Consider the following 18,133-nt stretch of genomic DNA (forward strand, 5'->3'; position numbering starts at 1 on the left):
TTTCTCGCCGAGAGTCCCGTTGCTCAATCCTGGAACGCGTGACCTATTTTATACAACAGTGGCCATAATATATCATTAATTAAATAAATTAATAATAAGTCAGATAATTGATACAAATTTTTATGATAGAAAAAGAGTAATTTGCATAAATCATGACATTATTCTTTATTTAAAAATACATTTTTATTTGTATTTGAAGATTACTTTTTTTTACCATATAAAATGTAATACATATCAACTAATAAAAATTGTTTGTTAAAAATTTAATTTTTTTATGTGAGTGTCTTGCAATTAATACAAAATTAAGTAAATCTATAAACTATTTAATTACTTAATATATCGAATAATATAAATTTATATTCACATTTTTTTCTGATTGAAAATTGATTATTTTAAGCAATTATTTCATCGAAAAATTTTTCAAGGTTTCTCGTGAACATCCACAAAAAACTGGTTGGTACCGTAAATACTCGAGACACCGGCCTTTTTCGGCAACACGAGACTCGCAGTCGAAAACGGCGCGAGCGATACGTCATCGGACGCGAAATGCGCGCGAGAGTCTGCGAAGCTTCACCCTCGAGGGACGGCGGGCACGTGTACGAATCGGTCGTCGCAGGGAGGCTGACGGGACGAGAAACACGCGGGGGGATTGTTGCGATGCGTCTCGACTGTAACTATCCAATAGGCGACGTCGACCCGCTCATTCACTCCTCCGCCACCCCCGAGGCAACCCGCTACCACGCGATACATACGAAAGCGCGTAGGCGATCTCTCCAGCACGTAGATACGCGCCCTTGCCTCGCGTGCTTGTATATAAACGTATGGTATATAACGCGTGTATATATGCCTCCCAACTGGTAGATATCCTACCCTATATACGAAGCGACGAGGAGAGCCTACGCGCGTCGGGCCTACATTAGGGGATGAATAAAGGAAGGTCGCCGAAAACGAAGGGTCGGCTCCCCTGATCCCCAGTGCCTCTCATTCGTCCGTATCCCCATCATCTGCTCATGCTCGATAAACACGCATGTGCGTTCTTCGGAAATATTTCATGATTTTTATATGTCTCACGAAATATTACAATTATATATATATATGTGTTATTAAGTTTTTCCCACGTATGATATTAAAGATATCTTGTGAATTATATAATTTTTTCTTTTATTATTTGTTGAAATTTTCATTACTATATGTATTGTCAAAATGTATGTCTATAAGTATGTATAGATTATTTTATGAAAAAAATGTATTAAAGTTATACACATATATAAGACTCTGACAATAAAATTTTCCTTTAACGTTGACATAATGTCATCTTTAAAGAATGATCAAGGACACGTGGTCTTTTATATAAGCCGAGCTGAGCGTCACTGATACTATCTATAGGGGCGCATGACATCTGCGGTGTCCTGAAGGGTTCTACCCTGAAAATCGGGGAACTAAAGGGGGGAGGGGCGAGCAGGACCGAGAGGAAGGATGAGAGAGAAAGTAGACAAGAGGGAAACGAAAAACTAGAGGACGGAAAATTGAGAGACATCGACAAGAGGGCGAGCACATACGAAAAGTAGAAAGGAGAGAGAGGCGATAAAAAGAGCGAGCCAGAATAAAGGGGAAAAAGGACATCAAGTTCTTTGAAAATAAAGCGATGGCAAACGTCACTCTGGAGGTCGTTAATTGGACCGTGCCAGTTCTACTAGTAGTGTCAAAGGTTCGCGCGTATCCCCCGTAATTCGCGATGTCTCAATTTGTTTGGACAATAGTAAGAACATGGTTTCGATCTTTGTAAGTCACGTGGCATACAACAAGTTATTACAGCGAATAACGAATTTTGATCGCAAATTATAATACTGTAAAAGATTTAACGATAACTGTCACGTAATTGTAGTAATTGCGCGATTATATCTATAGAAATATACAAAAAATTATTTAAAATACATCATAATTATTTTATATATATATATATATATATATATATATATATCATAATCTTGTAACTGTGTTATATATTTCATTTTTCTGTCCATGCGGGTTATTCGTTCTGAGAGAAGTTCCGAGTTTAGAATCAACAGTATATTAATCAAATTTATATTCGAAATTATATTTTAGAGATACAAGAAACGATATACAAGTTTCGGATAAGTAGAAATAAACTCGGACCGTGCTAAAAGTAATTCGCGTTAAGGCAAACTTCCCTTTTTGTTCTATCGAGAATTCAAACAGCTTGATGGATGCATCCGTGCGGGCATCACCATGCACACGCACATACACATGCACATGCAAATATACATATACATAACTGTACCTTCGCCGTGTGGGAAAGTGGAGACGCGCAGCGACTGAAAAAGGGGGCCATATGTCAGGCAATGGTGGGCACCCCTTGCGCGTGGGAGTATCGGTGGGGATATATACATATACATATATATATATATATATACACACACACACACACACACACACACACACACACACACACACACACACACGCACGCGCCACTCTCTCTTTCCGATACATTTTTTGCCCCCGCGCCGGATTTTTTACCGTGGCGTCTTCCTGCTTACGCGCGTATGACGTGACACCCTCCCCTTGATTCGTCAACCCGAAATTCCCTTCTCGTTCGCCCTTCGGCGTCCGTCATCCAGCGTCATGTGGAGCGCAAAGGTTTTTATTTAAAATATTTTCGATTTCGATGAAGGCAGAAACGATCGCATCGATTGACCCGTCTATGAATGGAATGGTGCGATCAGTCACGCTGAAGCTGTGAAGCAGTATATCTCGAGATATCGTACTCAATATACGCATGTATTTAATGATACGTTAAGTCTTTTACGGATGCTGGATGAGTTCTTTCAGCAATGAATTCTCTTTGACAAATTTGAAGCCATTCCGTCTTTACATTATAATGGAAAAAAGTAATTTAATTTTTAATTAAACACGTACATTGCATTTACACATAATTCAAAATTCTCTATATATGTAATAATTCTGTCTCCAAATAAAACGATATGAAATAAGTTATAACATCGCAATAATAAATGTTAGTGTGAACACGAATTTTTTCCTTCTGCTTTATTTAAGGGTAATACATCACATTGGTGGAATTCCACGGTTGCTTTGTAACAAAATGACTTTAAAATAGTATACTTAAAGTCCACGTTAAGATAAAACAAAACAAAAGAGAAAAGAAAGACTAAAGAAGGGAAAATAAAGCGGGAGAGGCAACGCGCGCGCGCGTAACCTGTTTACATCTGAAGAGTGTGGGCGCGCGGGATGAAGTTTACGATGTCCGTGGGACACTTGAAGGAGAGAGAAAAAGAAAAGGACAAGTGGACAGTTCGGACGTAGCAGGTGCCGGCTGGTCAACAATGGGCACGCGTCTGGTTTGCATATTACGCGAATACTTTCCACTTGCGTGATGAATCAATACATGAGTAAAAATCCATTAAATTAGTGAAAGTTCGATCACATAAAAAATGAATATTATATTTTTTGTTCCGCGAAATCTCTTGAAATATTTAATTTTATATCGACAAAATATATACATACGTAACACGAAAAGATGGCAGAAACATTGCAAAAATATTTCACCGCAAGACTCTGCAATATTGCAAATACGTGAGACTTATTTAAATATAAATATAATTTAATTTAAGGTTTGATATCGCAAGATAGTTTTTCTATTTGTTTGTTTATTCTCTTGTTCTATTGATCTTATTTTTATTATCTTGATTTTATATTTAAAACGCGTTCGATTCGCCAAGATTATTACATCACTAATTTTGTCCCATTGCAGCTGGTTCGATTTATATCAAAATAACATTAAACTATGCGATTTATTATACAAATTGGATCCATCTTCTATTAGTCACGTCTAAAAGCAAAGTCCCCAAAAATTCCAAAGAAGACGCGTCGTGGAAAAATTAGTTTCGAACCATCGTTTCTTACCTACTTGTGGGGCCTAGTCCTATACCTGGCCCCAGGTAGGAAATACGAATGAACGTCGTGCTTGGGTCACGTTAACCCACGATGCTATGCTGCTTTGACAAGGGTCGGACGTAAGGGCGCATCGTGGTACGTTTCGTGAAGAGTCGACAATAAAACTCAGGGATTCTCATTTAAGTTTTCGTTTGTGGGAATGCAATAGGCGTAAAACATTCCAACGAGAAGATTGACCGAAAAATGCACATTATAGAAAATATAGTCTTAGAAAATTCAAAGTATACGACTAACAATAAGTATAAATATATCTTTAACGTAAAATACTTTTAAGTAAATTTAATTTATTCTACCTTTAGAATTTGCAATATCAATATATTATATTTCCTACTTAAGAAAGAAAATTATTTTATAAACTTTTATAATTCTAACGAAATAATACAGTGTTGTTACTTGTGTTTTGAACAATACGTCCTCCACATGGATAACACGTGGGTTAATGGAAATGCTCACGTATGATGACGTATGAGCAATGTTACATGTGGCCCTACGATGAAATATGTTGCGGAGGCTGCAAGGACCAGGTCGGATTTAAATTCAGGATAGAAGACCCTATACGTACTATCCGAAGGGAAAGAGAGAATGAGGGTTGGAGCCTTTTATACCGAAGGGTCTCCGGGTAGACTATAGTCTCGGACCTTTTTGTTCGGATCGTCGAAGCGGCAGCGGAAAAAGCTCCCTTCATCGAGTAGGCCTGCCGCTCCTGCGAACAGGACTGCGCAGGATGATCGGTTGGCTGATTGTTTCATCAACCGACTTTGCACTTTATCACAATAATGTAACTATGCCAATTAGCTAATTAGATCCCAAGATATCGAATAGTTAGATAACGTTCTTATATTACAGAAATAAAGTCATTAAAATAAAATCCTATTAAACAAGTCATGCATGTCAAAAAATAATTTAAGAAACTTCAGTGCTCAGCGTTATTATGCAATTGTTAATCACAATTTGGTTATTTTAATGTCCAAAAGGCATTCTCATGTGATTCGATTTATAATCAGGAAAAGAAAAGAAAAACATTATAGAAGAACATTATAGAAGAACAAAGAAAAAACAAAAAAAATGTGACAAGATTAGAAGAAAAAAAGAAAAAAAGAAAAAGGAAGGTCGAAAGAAACGTCCTTTCAAGAATTGTATCGTTAAAAAAAAAAAACTTTAAGAATTTCCAAGAATACCAACAGAAACCTAAGGAAATCTTCGTACGGTTTTCAAAAGATTTTCTCTCATATATTAACTTTTTATAGTTTTTAAAAAGGACTGTTTTCTCAGTTAGATAAATTTAAACTTTGGACTAAAATAACATTTAAACAAAACAAATTTAATTTAGAAATAGAATAATAAAAGAATATATGTAATAAAATAGATAAAATAAATAATAAAATAAAATTATACTAGAGAATAAATGCTATATATGAAAATAAATTATTATAGAATAAATATACTATATATAAAATTGTAGTGTATATTATATACATATATACTTCACTTTTTAATCTGGAAAATCGACCCTGTATTTAGGTAAACTTGTAAGTTGAACGATATATTGCGAAAAAAGAAATAAAGCTGGCTATTTCTGTTCTGAAAACTATTTTTGTATATGTTTTTCTTAATATCTAAATTTTTCGAATATTCGAGTTTTTAAACATCGCGAGTCGATCAAATAGTTCGATGATTCTGTTAACATTATATAAACTGCTTAAATTTACACTTGGAGTATTTTTATTTCAAAATATTACGTTTACTCAAACGTTTAATTATACAATTCGTTAATCTATATAGAGATATATTTTCAATTTGTATCTGAAATCTGTTTTCAATATTAAAAATATGTTATATGTTAAGCGTGTTATATTTTAATTTGAGTATATCGTGTATAGAAAATTCCTCAAGATTTAAGAGAAACAATCCCCGCAATGAAAGCAAAGATAATGAAAAGATATAATAAAAATCCTATGAAATAATCTCTCTCCGTTGGAGTCAAAGATTATGAAGACGGAACAAAGCGAGAGAGACTTTACTGTTAGGCGACTCTCGCGTTGTGAGATGTGCGCGAATAGTCGTCATACAGCCGGTCGCAGTAAACGAACGAGTCGAGCGATTGAGTCTGGCTATTCCGATCGGCAAGCCAAGCCTAGCTATCCAGCTAGCTAGCTAGCTAAAGCACGCTAGTCAGACCAAAGCCTGTCGGGTGTTGGTGAAAGGTGTGGCCGCATTAGCTACATGAGAAAAGGAGAATGCAATATTCTAGCCATGGTGCGCGATATTCACCGATGATGACGGCTTCGACGACGACGACGACGACGACGACAACGACGACGACGACGACGACAACGACGACGACGACGACGACGACGACGAAGAGCATAATCGCTTTCATCCTGATATCCCTCTTCTCTTCGTCGTCGTCGTCGTCGCTCGACGCACATCACAGCAGGTACACCGCAAGAGGTAGGGAGAAACACGGATGCGGAGACATTGGCTGAAAAGAACGTCGGCATACAGGTGGTCGGCAGCGAAACGATCAGAGAGTACCGCTTAATGGGATTCAACGACCTCCGTACGCTCGTTCGGTCGGATCTAGGAGTGTCGTCCTATATCGCCCCTTGCCGATCCCCGTCAAGCCGTCTATTTACCCCCGATCGATTTCGCCAGCGTCGCTAATATTTGGATCGGAATATTAACCGTGGAAATCAGAATTTCCCTATTTGTCGGAAGAGACAATGTGTTATGTGACCCTCGATTCAATGCTCGGATCGCCATGTCTAGAAAAACAATCAATGTAAATTAACGCGAATAAGCAAAATACTTATTTTTTTATTTAAAATTTTAAACGTACTTTTGATAGAATTTTTATCCAAGAATTAATTATAAAGATATCTCAGATGTCGAACGACAGAAGAAAGATATTCTATTCGAACATATTAAGGCACTCTGAATTCCAATTGAGAATAAAAAAGAATGGAGGAAGTGTGCGTTACCATTCTCTGTAAATCTCACGTTAATAGATATCATATCTGTTCCGAGAAAATGACTCATCACAACATTATTCCTCGCTTTTCTTAAGACGATCGGTAAGTTTGAACCGTGAGAATCATGCGAGGAATCGGCGATCAGCGAGAATTTCCACGGAGGAAACGAGATTTTTCGCGTCATAAATTCCTGCGGGAGAAGAGCAATGGAAGATCTTTGCCCGTAGCGGTACCGTCCTTGCCTCGAGGCGCGCTGGCCCTGAGACGCGCCGGTAACTGTTCCCGTATCCTGTCCCGACTATTTTCCTAGCCGAGCTGAGTCCGGCATGCCACGCAAGTAAGTAAGAACGAAGCGATCGAAATCACACGTTCAAAATAGTGTATTTTCGCAACTATTGAAACATTAAATATCATTCCTTTGAAATATAAGAAATAAATAAAAATTTGAGAATGTCGAAAAAAAATTGTCATCAATGCGACAGTGCATGTTTGCGCGATAAACTTATGACATAAACCAAAAAATATCAGAAATACTTATTGTATTCTAAAATATTAGAAATATTAAAGATGAGGAAAGAAAATATGTATTACATATAACGCACAATCTCGCTCATAAGGAAGTTATGACTTTCGAGCCAAGTGTTCGATCGGTTTAACTCGGATCAACGCAACACTCGCAAGTCGATTTTATTTAAAGTCATTCGTTCGATACGCACGCGATGTTCGATACCGTCCGAACATTATCGAAGTATTCGCGGCGGCAATCGCACGCCGCGCCGTGGCTTTGGATTTACGAGTGTCAGCCGCGGCGCTAAGACAGCGAGATATAGTGGGGGATGGCATCGAGGTCGCGGGACGCCACCACGGGACGAAAATAAAATTCGTCTCGCCGTTGCACGAAGAGAGAATCCGTTGATCGCGCGCAGCCAACATTTCGAGCCCCGACCCGCGATGCTACGCTACCAAGATATATATGCGCCATAAATATAATATTGATACTCTTATTAACACTCCGATCACAAGCCTTTCCGAGTCCTCAAATGTCATTCTATCATCGTGGAATTGACAAGTATATTTTAACGCGTATGTCTCTCTATAGAATTTCATATATGATATATAAAGAAGACACTTGAAAAATGAAGTTGGTATTCAAATAGTTAATCGATATCAAAAAGTCAAATTCCCAATAATTTTTTCATCAAATAGAATGTGACAAAGTCATCCGAATTTTATATACGAGATCTATGATTCCGTTAAATTATTTTATACATCTCCCTTTTCTAATGCATTAATATTTATATTTTTATTTATATATTTATATTATTGTGTTTATATTTTATTATATAATTATGCCAATTTAATTTAATTAAGGTGTCTAGACGCAAGTAATTCTTTTCCAAATTTTTCTTTTAAGAACTTTTTCTCGAATTAAAATATCCATGTTATGCTTTGATAAATTAGTATATACTGAATTTTTTATATCTTGACGGAGATTAAAAATAAATATATGAATAAATAATGAGAATAAACTTGCTTCAAGAAATTTAATAATGTCAAGCATCGCATATAAGACTACGAATAATGATCAAACTTGACAAATGTTATTTTCACGAGAATATTAATAATAAAGCAAACGAAACTGTCACAATGGCAGAGCCTATGACAGATCTCGTATGTCAAGTTTACGTTCGAAAATTTACGAATATATCGACTCACACATACACACACACACACACACACACACACACACACACACACAAGTACGATCTAAATAATTTTTGTTTCATAAAAAGCACCGACAAATTTGTCCGGTTTTATCGATGCGAAAGTTTCGCGAAACAGAAACGTGACAATTCGTCATCAAGATTGATATAAATTCGTCCTGTGACAAATGTGCGAATCTCGAGAGATTCACGCGCAACGAATGGAAAACTCCGATTAATGATTATAATACGCGCGTGCGTTAAGCGAGCAAATAAAATGTCTGTTTGCAACTCGTGTAGAAGCGATAAAAGTCCTCTGTATAGCCGGTATAAGATGGATATTAAAATTCCTGCAAAAAATCGAAGCGGCGTGACTTTGTAGCTCCGTTCCTAGACTTCTTCGATACACGACGCACAACGCGCTCAAGGCTATGTCGCAATGGCGCGGTAGCGTCATCGATATCGCCGTCCAGCTTAGCGGTGGAAGCTACCAGCTCGCAGCAACAGCAACAGCGGCGGCGGCGGCAGTCAGCGGTAAATGCGACGTGGACGATGTAGACGTCGACAAGGACCGGCTCCGCCGCTGTTACTGTTATTTTTAACTCGACGCCGACGCGCCGAGTCCGTAGTCTAAAACCGCGTCTCTAAACCCTCCCGCGCTCCCTTCCTCGCCTTCTTCATCGAGGTCCTCCTTTTCCTCTTTGACTTCTTCTTTCTCCTTCTCTTCTTCTTCTTCTTCTTCTTCTTCTTCTTCTTCTTCGTCTTCTTCTTAGCCGAGACCGACGGAAGGGTTCACCAGGCGCGCATATTTCGGAGAGAGCCTATTTTCAAAGTGACTTTCTATTTTCAAAGTCACAGGACGTTGTCGGACGTCGCTCGGGGCTTCTCGAAGACGCCGAACTTAGAGATCGGGAACTCGTATCACAATAGCGGACTTAATAAAGCTTGCTTTTCCAAAAATGTATGTTCTATATTTGATTTCGAGATATGTAGGTTACCTCTCGAGAATCAAATATTTTATTGCAGTATAATGCAGCGCATCACTAGTTGTTTAAAAATAATTTAACTACAAATTCAAACGTATTTTTTTTACAGTCCAAAGTTGTAATTGTAAACTATATTAATCTATAATATCATTTAATTTGCTATCGATCGGTAGACATTAGATTTTGAATTTTAAAATATATATAGAATACATGTTTCGTATTAAACTTGGTCTTAATTTGCCTTGTGGGATTCTCGTAATTAAGCTATCGAGTAATCGTCGGTTTGACAATGGTGTCTATGGTCAGGGTTATCGTTCGCAATCTGAAGCCACACGAGATTATTCGCGCGGTATGATGAAAATTATGAAGGACAAATCCTTCTAAATTACACTTTATGTTATAGAGAGAAGTTATAAAAATGTTTTGTATAAAAATTTATTTCGAATCAATCTGCCTAATGTATTTTTGTTTTCGATTATTACCGTTTCATTTACAGCATACATTCTATCAACTATCAGGGCTGTCACGTGTGAAACAAAAGATAATATAGTTTTTTTAATAAATAATAAACTGTCCCAAATATCTGTTACATCTCCTATATTCTTTTCTATTTTATTAGTAAAAGTATTTACAGACATAAATTTCAAAAAACTATCGTAAATTTACTAAATGAAAAGTATTATATATTATATATTTGTATTTATAAAATTAGCTTACCTTTAGGCCCAAAACATCTTCCCTTTCATTGGTTTTATGCTGAAAACAAAAATAAAAGAAGGATTATAAATCTATACTCATTATAATATAAATTTAAATTTGAGTATTATATATAATTATAAAAGAATTTATATACATATTATTATAGATATTATTAAAGTACTATATATAAAATTTTCTTATTTTCGTTGTAAAAATAAACAAAATATAGTTCAACTCCAAATGATAACAAGGCTCTAAGAGATACAGAGATAATGATTCATCTTTAGCGTGGAAAATGCGTTGTAAATGCAACGGATGTATTTATCGCTTTCTCCGCGAATGCGGTCGGTGTTATTTCCATTGTTTACACGAATACGGGGCAACATTTTCGAGAAATTCGCTAACTCTGGAATAAATCTTCGCTAAAATATAGAAGCGACCTCGAGATTCGTCGCGCTCGACGCAAAGTTGATGACGGTCGATAAGACCGTCAAATATCTGTCATACCGATAGCCAGATCATGAGCGAACAAAGCGACAAGACAAAGTATAATAGCGAGAAATCGTGTGCCGTGTCGCGGGAAAATCCGTTTGAAGAGCTAGTTTTCCCGCCAGTCGAATCAGCAACGTTGCACGGCGAGAGGCGGCAAGAGGCGTCGAGAGAAAGAACGAGTCGGTACTGCTAAGCGCGAGGCGTCGGGGTGGAGGACAGCGAGGAAGGGAAAGGAACAAGCTTCAAGGAGAGACGGAGATCATCGAAGAAAAAGAAAAAGTAAGAGAGAGGAGAGGAGAGGGAGAGAGGGAGAGAGAGAAAGAGAGAAAGAGAGAGAGAACCTCGAAACGTGACAACGCCGCGCTAATGCGTTGTAGACTCGGTTCCGTGCTGATACCCACGCTCCGAGGCCTCGCCTCGCCTCGTTTCGTCTCGTCTCGTCTCACCTCGTCTCGCCTCGCCTCAGCTCAGCTCGCTTCAGCTCGTCTCGCCTCACCTCGCCACGGCGGGAAGTCGCCGCGTTGCCTCGGCGTAGAACGAAATACTTCTACCGGTGGACTTTCTACTCGCAGGAACAGAGGCGTCCGTGCGACCAAGTTTCACGATCAGGGTGGATTCGCGCGTCTTAATCCGTCAGCAATACGCTGTGGGGTACGATGTAGAGTACATAAAATTTTAATTTATGGTACAGCTCGAAAATAATATTGCCATTAATATAGACTAATATACATACGCGAGCAGAAATTATGTCGTTCATTTGCAGAGGGCAAAGATTTTAAATTATTTTCAAAAGTTAAAAAAAAGTTTTCTCTTTCTTTGTTTCCTTCTTCCTTTCTTATTGAAATAATTTTATTAACTTTAGCACGGTCAAGAATCAAGCATCAATCTCAATTATAATTGAGCAACGCTTTCGACGAGAGACACAGCGCGATATAAAATATTAAAGCGTATAACAAGACTTCGTATACATTATATACGTATATATACATATATAAAATGTATATACATTGTGTGTGTATATATATATATATATATATATATATATATATATATATATATATGTATGTATATTACATATATACCCAGTATGTAACATGTAGCAGTAGTATATTATGTATACGTGATGGCGCATCGCGCGTTTTGGCTTCCGACCAAATATACGCTCGATCGATCGCACCTACCGATCCGTAGCGAGCTCGCCGCCGCTCGCGAGAGAGCTAACGCGGACGGCACGGATATACGGGGGGCTTTCGAAAACGCTGCGTTCGATCGCCGCGCGTCGTTTTATACGTGGGCTGTGGGCTAGTGCCGCTGCCGCTGCCGCGGCCGCGGCTGGCAAGAGAGAGAATCGAGTACGGTACGCGCGCGCGCCGATCGAATTTTGCAGTTTGCCAGGACGCGCATGTCCGGCGCGACACGACGCGACGTCTATACGTAGAAAATATTCGCGGTTGAAATTCGAAAGGTAGAGCTAGCTCGAGCGGCGTTTCTTCGACCGACAACGTCGGCCGGAGCAACTTTCTAGTTTAGCTGACGTTGTACATGCGTATGGTGAGAAGACTATGTACATGTGTGCGCGCACGCACTACGGCGCGTGCAACTCTGTGTGCGTGCATGCGGGCATACATATAGCGCCTGTGAGAGCGCCTCTCTTTCTCTCTGTCTGTCTGTCTTTCTTTTTCTCTTCTTCCTCTTCTCGCTCTCCTATCTCTTTCTCATTCTCTCACGGTATATCTTTCTCGTTCTTTCAGTCTGCCCTTCTCTGACGGTCATGTGGAGGAAAACTGGTTTCAAGAGAATAGAGCAACTGCGCCTTACCAGCAACAGCAACGAAGAACGAAAGCTCTGACACCCTCGCGAGAGTTTAATATCGCGCGTATCTACATATATGTATATGTTACATATGAATCGTTTGACAGGATAAAAGTACAAATTATACGTTGGCGCATTTTTGAAAATAATTAAAATGATATAAAATTCTGAAAAATATGACAACACATATGAATATTTGAGAAATATAATAATCATAATATTTTCGTCTCTATGGATTTCTCGATTAAATTGTATTTATATAACTCTGAAGAAATTTTCATATAATTAATATAATAGATCTCATAGAATTAACATTATTATTAAAAATGCATTAAATTGAAATAAAAACTCATCAAATGTCATTGAAAATTATTCAAAATTTCGATATCCCAGCATTTTTAATTCCAGTTTCTGTCATAATCAAGGGACGACTGTATGTCTCGAATATTTCCGTGAATATCCGGATCGTTTGGGAGGATTTATCGGGAGATGACTTTCTCGTGGACCGACTTCAGGTTCCTCATTTACTCGGGCGTAGTTCGAGATACCGTGTGCGAGAGAAATGTCGATAATATTCTCCGGCGTGCGCAGCGCGTTATGTAAAATGCGAGTTTTGTAACGCGACGAAGGAACAAAGTTTTCACAATTACGACATCAAAACGAATTTAACGCGGACGCTGAATGAACAAAGACCCCGTTTCCCTCCCGTCTTTCATCGTTTGTTACTATAAGACGAATATAATTGGTCGGCATTATCTTTCAGAATCAAGTATATTTATTTCGAGATTATTTGCGAATAGGCAGCCTTGTCGACAATTGTCGTCGCGGTTAAGGGCGCGGATCGAATTAAAAAAGCACGCGTGTGAATGATGGTCTTGGGATCTTTAACGCAGAACGCTGCTTTATCGATGGAGTCTCGTTACAGGTAGCAGGCATCTAATCTCGTAATTTCGTCTGGTCTTTTTTTTTCGAGCACTCGTTTCTCTTTACCCTCTATCTCGCTCTGCGCGCTCATTCCCTCCCTCTACATCTCCTACTTACTCGATGTCTCCTATACTATATGCCTGCGTGTACATGTATGTATGTATGTATGTATGTATGTATGTATGTATGTATGTATGTATGTATGTATGTATGTATGTATATGTGTATGTGTGTATGTATGTATGTATGTATGTATGTATGTATGTATGTATGTATGTATGTATGTATGTATGTATGTATGTATGTATGTATGTATGTATGTATATGTATGTATGTATGTACGTATGTATGTATGTATGTATGTATGTATGTATGTATGTATGTATGTATGTATGTATGTATGTATGTATGTATGTATGTATGTATATGTGTATGTGTGTATATGTGTGTGTATGTGTACATATAAAATATATTTATATATATACATATATAAAATATATACGTATATAGCGACAAAGCTCCCTCCGCAATATACGTATCCTCGTCTGACTTCGGGATAGTTTTACCCTCGCGAGTGGGCAACGGGTTGATTGCACTGGCGGCTCCGCATTTGCCGGCTATCTCCCTCTAGCACGTGCCCTCTCGTTTTCCATCCTACTCTCACTCGCTCCGTTCATCACCCACTCCCCTCTCGATATCGCGTTGCCGCTTCTCTCGCTCCCACCCATCCCCAAGCCCTATATTACTCGCTCTTTCTCTCTCTATCTCTCTCTCAATTACTCCTTTCTCTCTCTTGCTTTGCCATTCTCTCTGTCTTTCTCGTTCTCTCCTGCTTCCACCGACTCGTGCGGCCAACTCGCTCCTCATCCCTCTCTCTACTCTCTTTCTTCCTCTCGCGCTTCGTCCTTTTTCTCTGTCGGTCGTCCTTTCGGTCCCTCTATTTCTGTCACCGTCTCCCCCTCCACTCCCCCCCTCGTCCCTCCTTCGCATTTCTCGTTCCCTCGTTCTCTCGCGCTGCCTGACGAGCGAGCGAAGGGATGGAGAACGAATAGGGGTTTCCGTGGTAACGCCCCATGCACGAGTAATGCCTTCCCTCCTTGTCCGACTACGCGCTCGATGTCCTTCTCCCGTCGCCGCGCTTCCCCGTTCACCGATCCACGCCGTCGTTCGCCAGCAGCGAACATTGCGCGCACACCGCCTTGCTCCCCCTTACCGCACCCCCTCACCTTCTCCCGCTCGCCCACGCTCCCCACTACAACGCGCTTCTGCGTACAGGCTGCTTCATATGCTATCGTCGAAAGCTTTTGCCGAGTCGGATGAGCGAGCGAGCAAGCGAACGAAGTTCTCTTTTTCTATCTCCCTCCCTCTCTCCTCTCCCTCCCTCTCTCTCTCTCTATCTGTCTGTGCGAACCAAAATTACGCGATCACGACGAAAAGCGTCGGTCCGAAAACTCGTGGCTCATCTGACTCGAATGTAAATCATCTTCCCTCGTGAAAATAACCGAACGTGATGAAAAACTTATCTATCACTCCGTCCATCGATCGCCATATCATACACATACGACGTTAGATTTATATTAATAAATAATTTTCGAACGGTCGTGCTCGAAATTTGAAATTTCTACAAAGATTAATTATGTGTTACAACCAGTGTGCAACCAGTCATTTAGTTTATTTGAGAGAAAAGCAGGAATGTTTTCTGAATCGGACCGTAGAACGCTCCGCGCCCAGTTTCCATCCGACGTATAGATTTTCTTCGTCTGGTTGGAGCCGAGGAGGAGTACAGTTAGGAGAAGTTTAGTCTTATGGTTTTTTGAAAAATGCACTTTTTTGAAATTGCCGTAGCGAGGAGATAGGTCGACGAGAGACTATACGGAGGCGTGGAGAGATAGGAGAAGGGGGTAGTTGGGGATGGAAGTGGGAAGAGAGGGTGGGGAGGTGCGCAATGGTAAATGCGCAGGTGTATGGGAAAAGTCGCTTACGCCCGTAGTAGAACCGGGGCAAAACGAATCCCGTTGAAGAGCAGCTATGGAAAATTTGCAAATTCGTGCTGGCGCGATGATGAACGTCTAGCTAGTGAAAATAATTTCGCGCTGCTCTCAAAAACATGAAAAAAGAGAAAAGCATGCTTATTACGGGAAAAGCAACTAGCTCCAAAATACTCCGTGCTTCAGCTACAGTCGGTTTAAGGGTACATTAAACCTGACCTTTTATATCAGCATTATATCAGAGTTGTACAATTTTTTTATAATTTTAATGAACTTTACTAACATGTTTTCCCTAAATGTATAAGTGCAAAGGTAGACTACTGTCCCACTTTGCGTTGGGAGTTATTTTAAGGGAATGTTAGAAATAAATTCCGTATCATATCACCGCTAGTAATATTATGTTGAAAGTTTTACATGATTCTACTATATGATATAGCATCCAGAATTTAATCAACATTATTGAACGCCATTTCGTTTAATATACAAGCACAAAGATGAACTTTACTCGTTAACATCTAAATGTTCTGCATTGCATAACAATATTGCGACAACGTGCATTTTAAAAATAGACTATCTTATAATTTTATTATATGCAGTCAATATTATATCAGAAATGCATAATATATAAGATTCAAAAAAGACAATTTGCTCAAAATTCAAATAAATATTAATATTTATATTTATTTGTAAATAAATATTAATATTAATGTTCGTTGAAATTTTCTAGCAGTATAAAAAATGAACTTTGTATTATTAGTCCACTGATATTTACGTGAACGATATATCTTGTATGTCTTACATATCCGTAGATCAAGCGATTGATATTGATTATTAAAAATCACCGAGAGTATAATTCTACCATCAGTAGTTACTATAGTTAGAAACTATTAGATAACCGTACACCTTGATGATAATCAGCATCCTTCTGTTCGCCATCTCTTTCGCGAATTTTTAGGCGAAGAAGATCGGTGATCGGTCCTCGTTTAGAGAGCGCGGTTATCCAATGGATAATTATTATTACTGGTTCGAGATTCGTGTTGGCAATTAGAGACGGCCACCTCTAGTCTACCGCGGAGACCAACAACAGTAAGCGCCATTAAGCAAATAACCGCGGGATTGTTACTCGTTAGTTGGCAGTTTCAGCCGACCGGAGGCGTTCTCTCTCAACCATTCTCTCTCTCTCTCTCTCTCTCTCTCTCTCTCTCTCTCTCTCTCTCTCTCTCTCTCTCTCTCTCTCTTTTCACGTAACCCCCTTCGTCGCTATTTTCTCGTTGACTACTCCTTGCGTCCCCCGACACTTACCCCCTATCCAATTCACGTTTCTTTCTCTCTGTCATTCACAAACATCCTTACTCACTTCCTCCTTATCTCTATTATTTTTCACTTCACCCTAGTGTGCAAACGAGAGTTGATAACGCATTCTCTGTGGACGCGTTGAGAAAAAAACGAGTTTCGAGTAACTAGTTATATGACACGCTCGTGAATGTGGATCGCGAGCTTATTCTCGGTGGTTTCCATGTTGTTCTTCGGCTCGGTGCACACTCGAGAGTTTTGTCCCTCGGGAGAGCGACAGTTACGAGTTCGTAGACATATGAATGCGAATAATTATTGATGGGTATTCGGTCAAGAGAACTTTATTCTCCGGGAGAACTTTTAATAGTGAATGTTGTCGGTGAACGCACACTTGACACATCGAAGTCGGTAGATGTCCCTTTGCGAGTTATACTTTCTGAGATCCAACTTTCAATAACAAGTTTTAGAGTCGACTATTAATGAATATATTGAGAGTTTTATTCTTCAACAACTATTGCAATTGATAAAAATCATGATGACAGAATAAAGGAGAATGACTTTCAATACAGAATAAATGGTTTTATTTTTCGACAATATCTACTCGGAGCAAAATTTTCAAGTGTACTCCCTAATGGAAGGAAGCCTCAATTCTTCAGGAGGAATTACATTTTTTTCCGCTAATTCCCTCGAATTAGCTCGGCATTCGTATTTATCGGCAAGAACATTGTCGAAGCAAACTATCGTGGATGGGCCAAGTCTGAACCAATGAATGAGCGGAGGTTTTGTCAGGCGGTGGCGTACACTTGCTCAAATATATGATTATCATGCTTGATGAAAAAGGCATTGTATCTTCGTTTCAAGAAAAGCTAAAATGACGAAAATACTTTTTTTCTTTCTCGGAACTAACATTTCAATTTCTCGTTGTTTCACATCTAATTGATGCAATCGCGAAAAATATATCCAACCATTAAAAACATCACCATCATTATATATATCAACGAAATATTTGTATGAGTGAAATATATACTCATAAAATTGCGATTTTAAGCTTTAACTATTGCGATGAATTTCTATCCACTCCCGGTGCAGACGGTTTGTAAAATATTGGAAAAATGATTTGTAATCCTATTTTTTATCATAAATTCATCGAGCAATCAAGAAAAATAGGTAGTATATATTACTGTCTAAAATTAAGAGTAAGAATTATATTATTGCAAAGAGTACTTTAATTAAACTTTAATTAAAATGTAATGTAAAATATAAATATGTT

General features: G+C 38.8%; 1 protein-coding gene across 8 annotated transcripts in view; it reads right to left on the minus strand.

The window, feature by feature from the left end:
• Positions 1–18,133, minus strand: part of Tara (SERTA domain-containing protein 2 taranis) — an 83,885-nt gene that overhangs the window by 13,547 nt on the left and 52,205 nt on the right. For all 8 annotated transcript variants that reach the window (XM_072889923.1, XM_072889922.1, XM_072889918.1 and 5 more), the window contains one exon: positions 10,373–10,411. In XM_072889923.1, coding sequence (XP_072746024.1) covers positions 10,373–10,411 — 39 coding nt within the window. The remainder of the gene's footprint in view (positions 1–10,372; positions 10,412–18,133) is intronic.

This window comes from Anoplolepis gracilipes, chromosome 4 (assembly GCF_047496725.1).
Source record: "Anoplolepis gracilipes chromosome 4, ASM4749672v1, whole genome shotgun sequence".
NCBI lineage: Eukaryota > Metazoa > Arthropoda > Insecta > Hymenoptera > Formicidae > Anoplolepis > Anoplolepis gracilipes.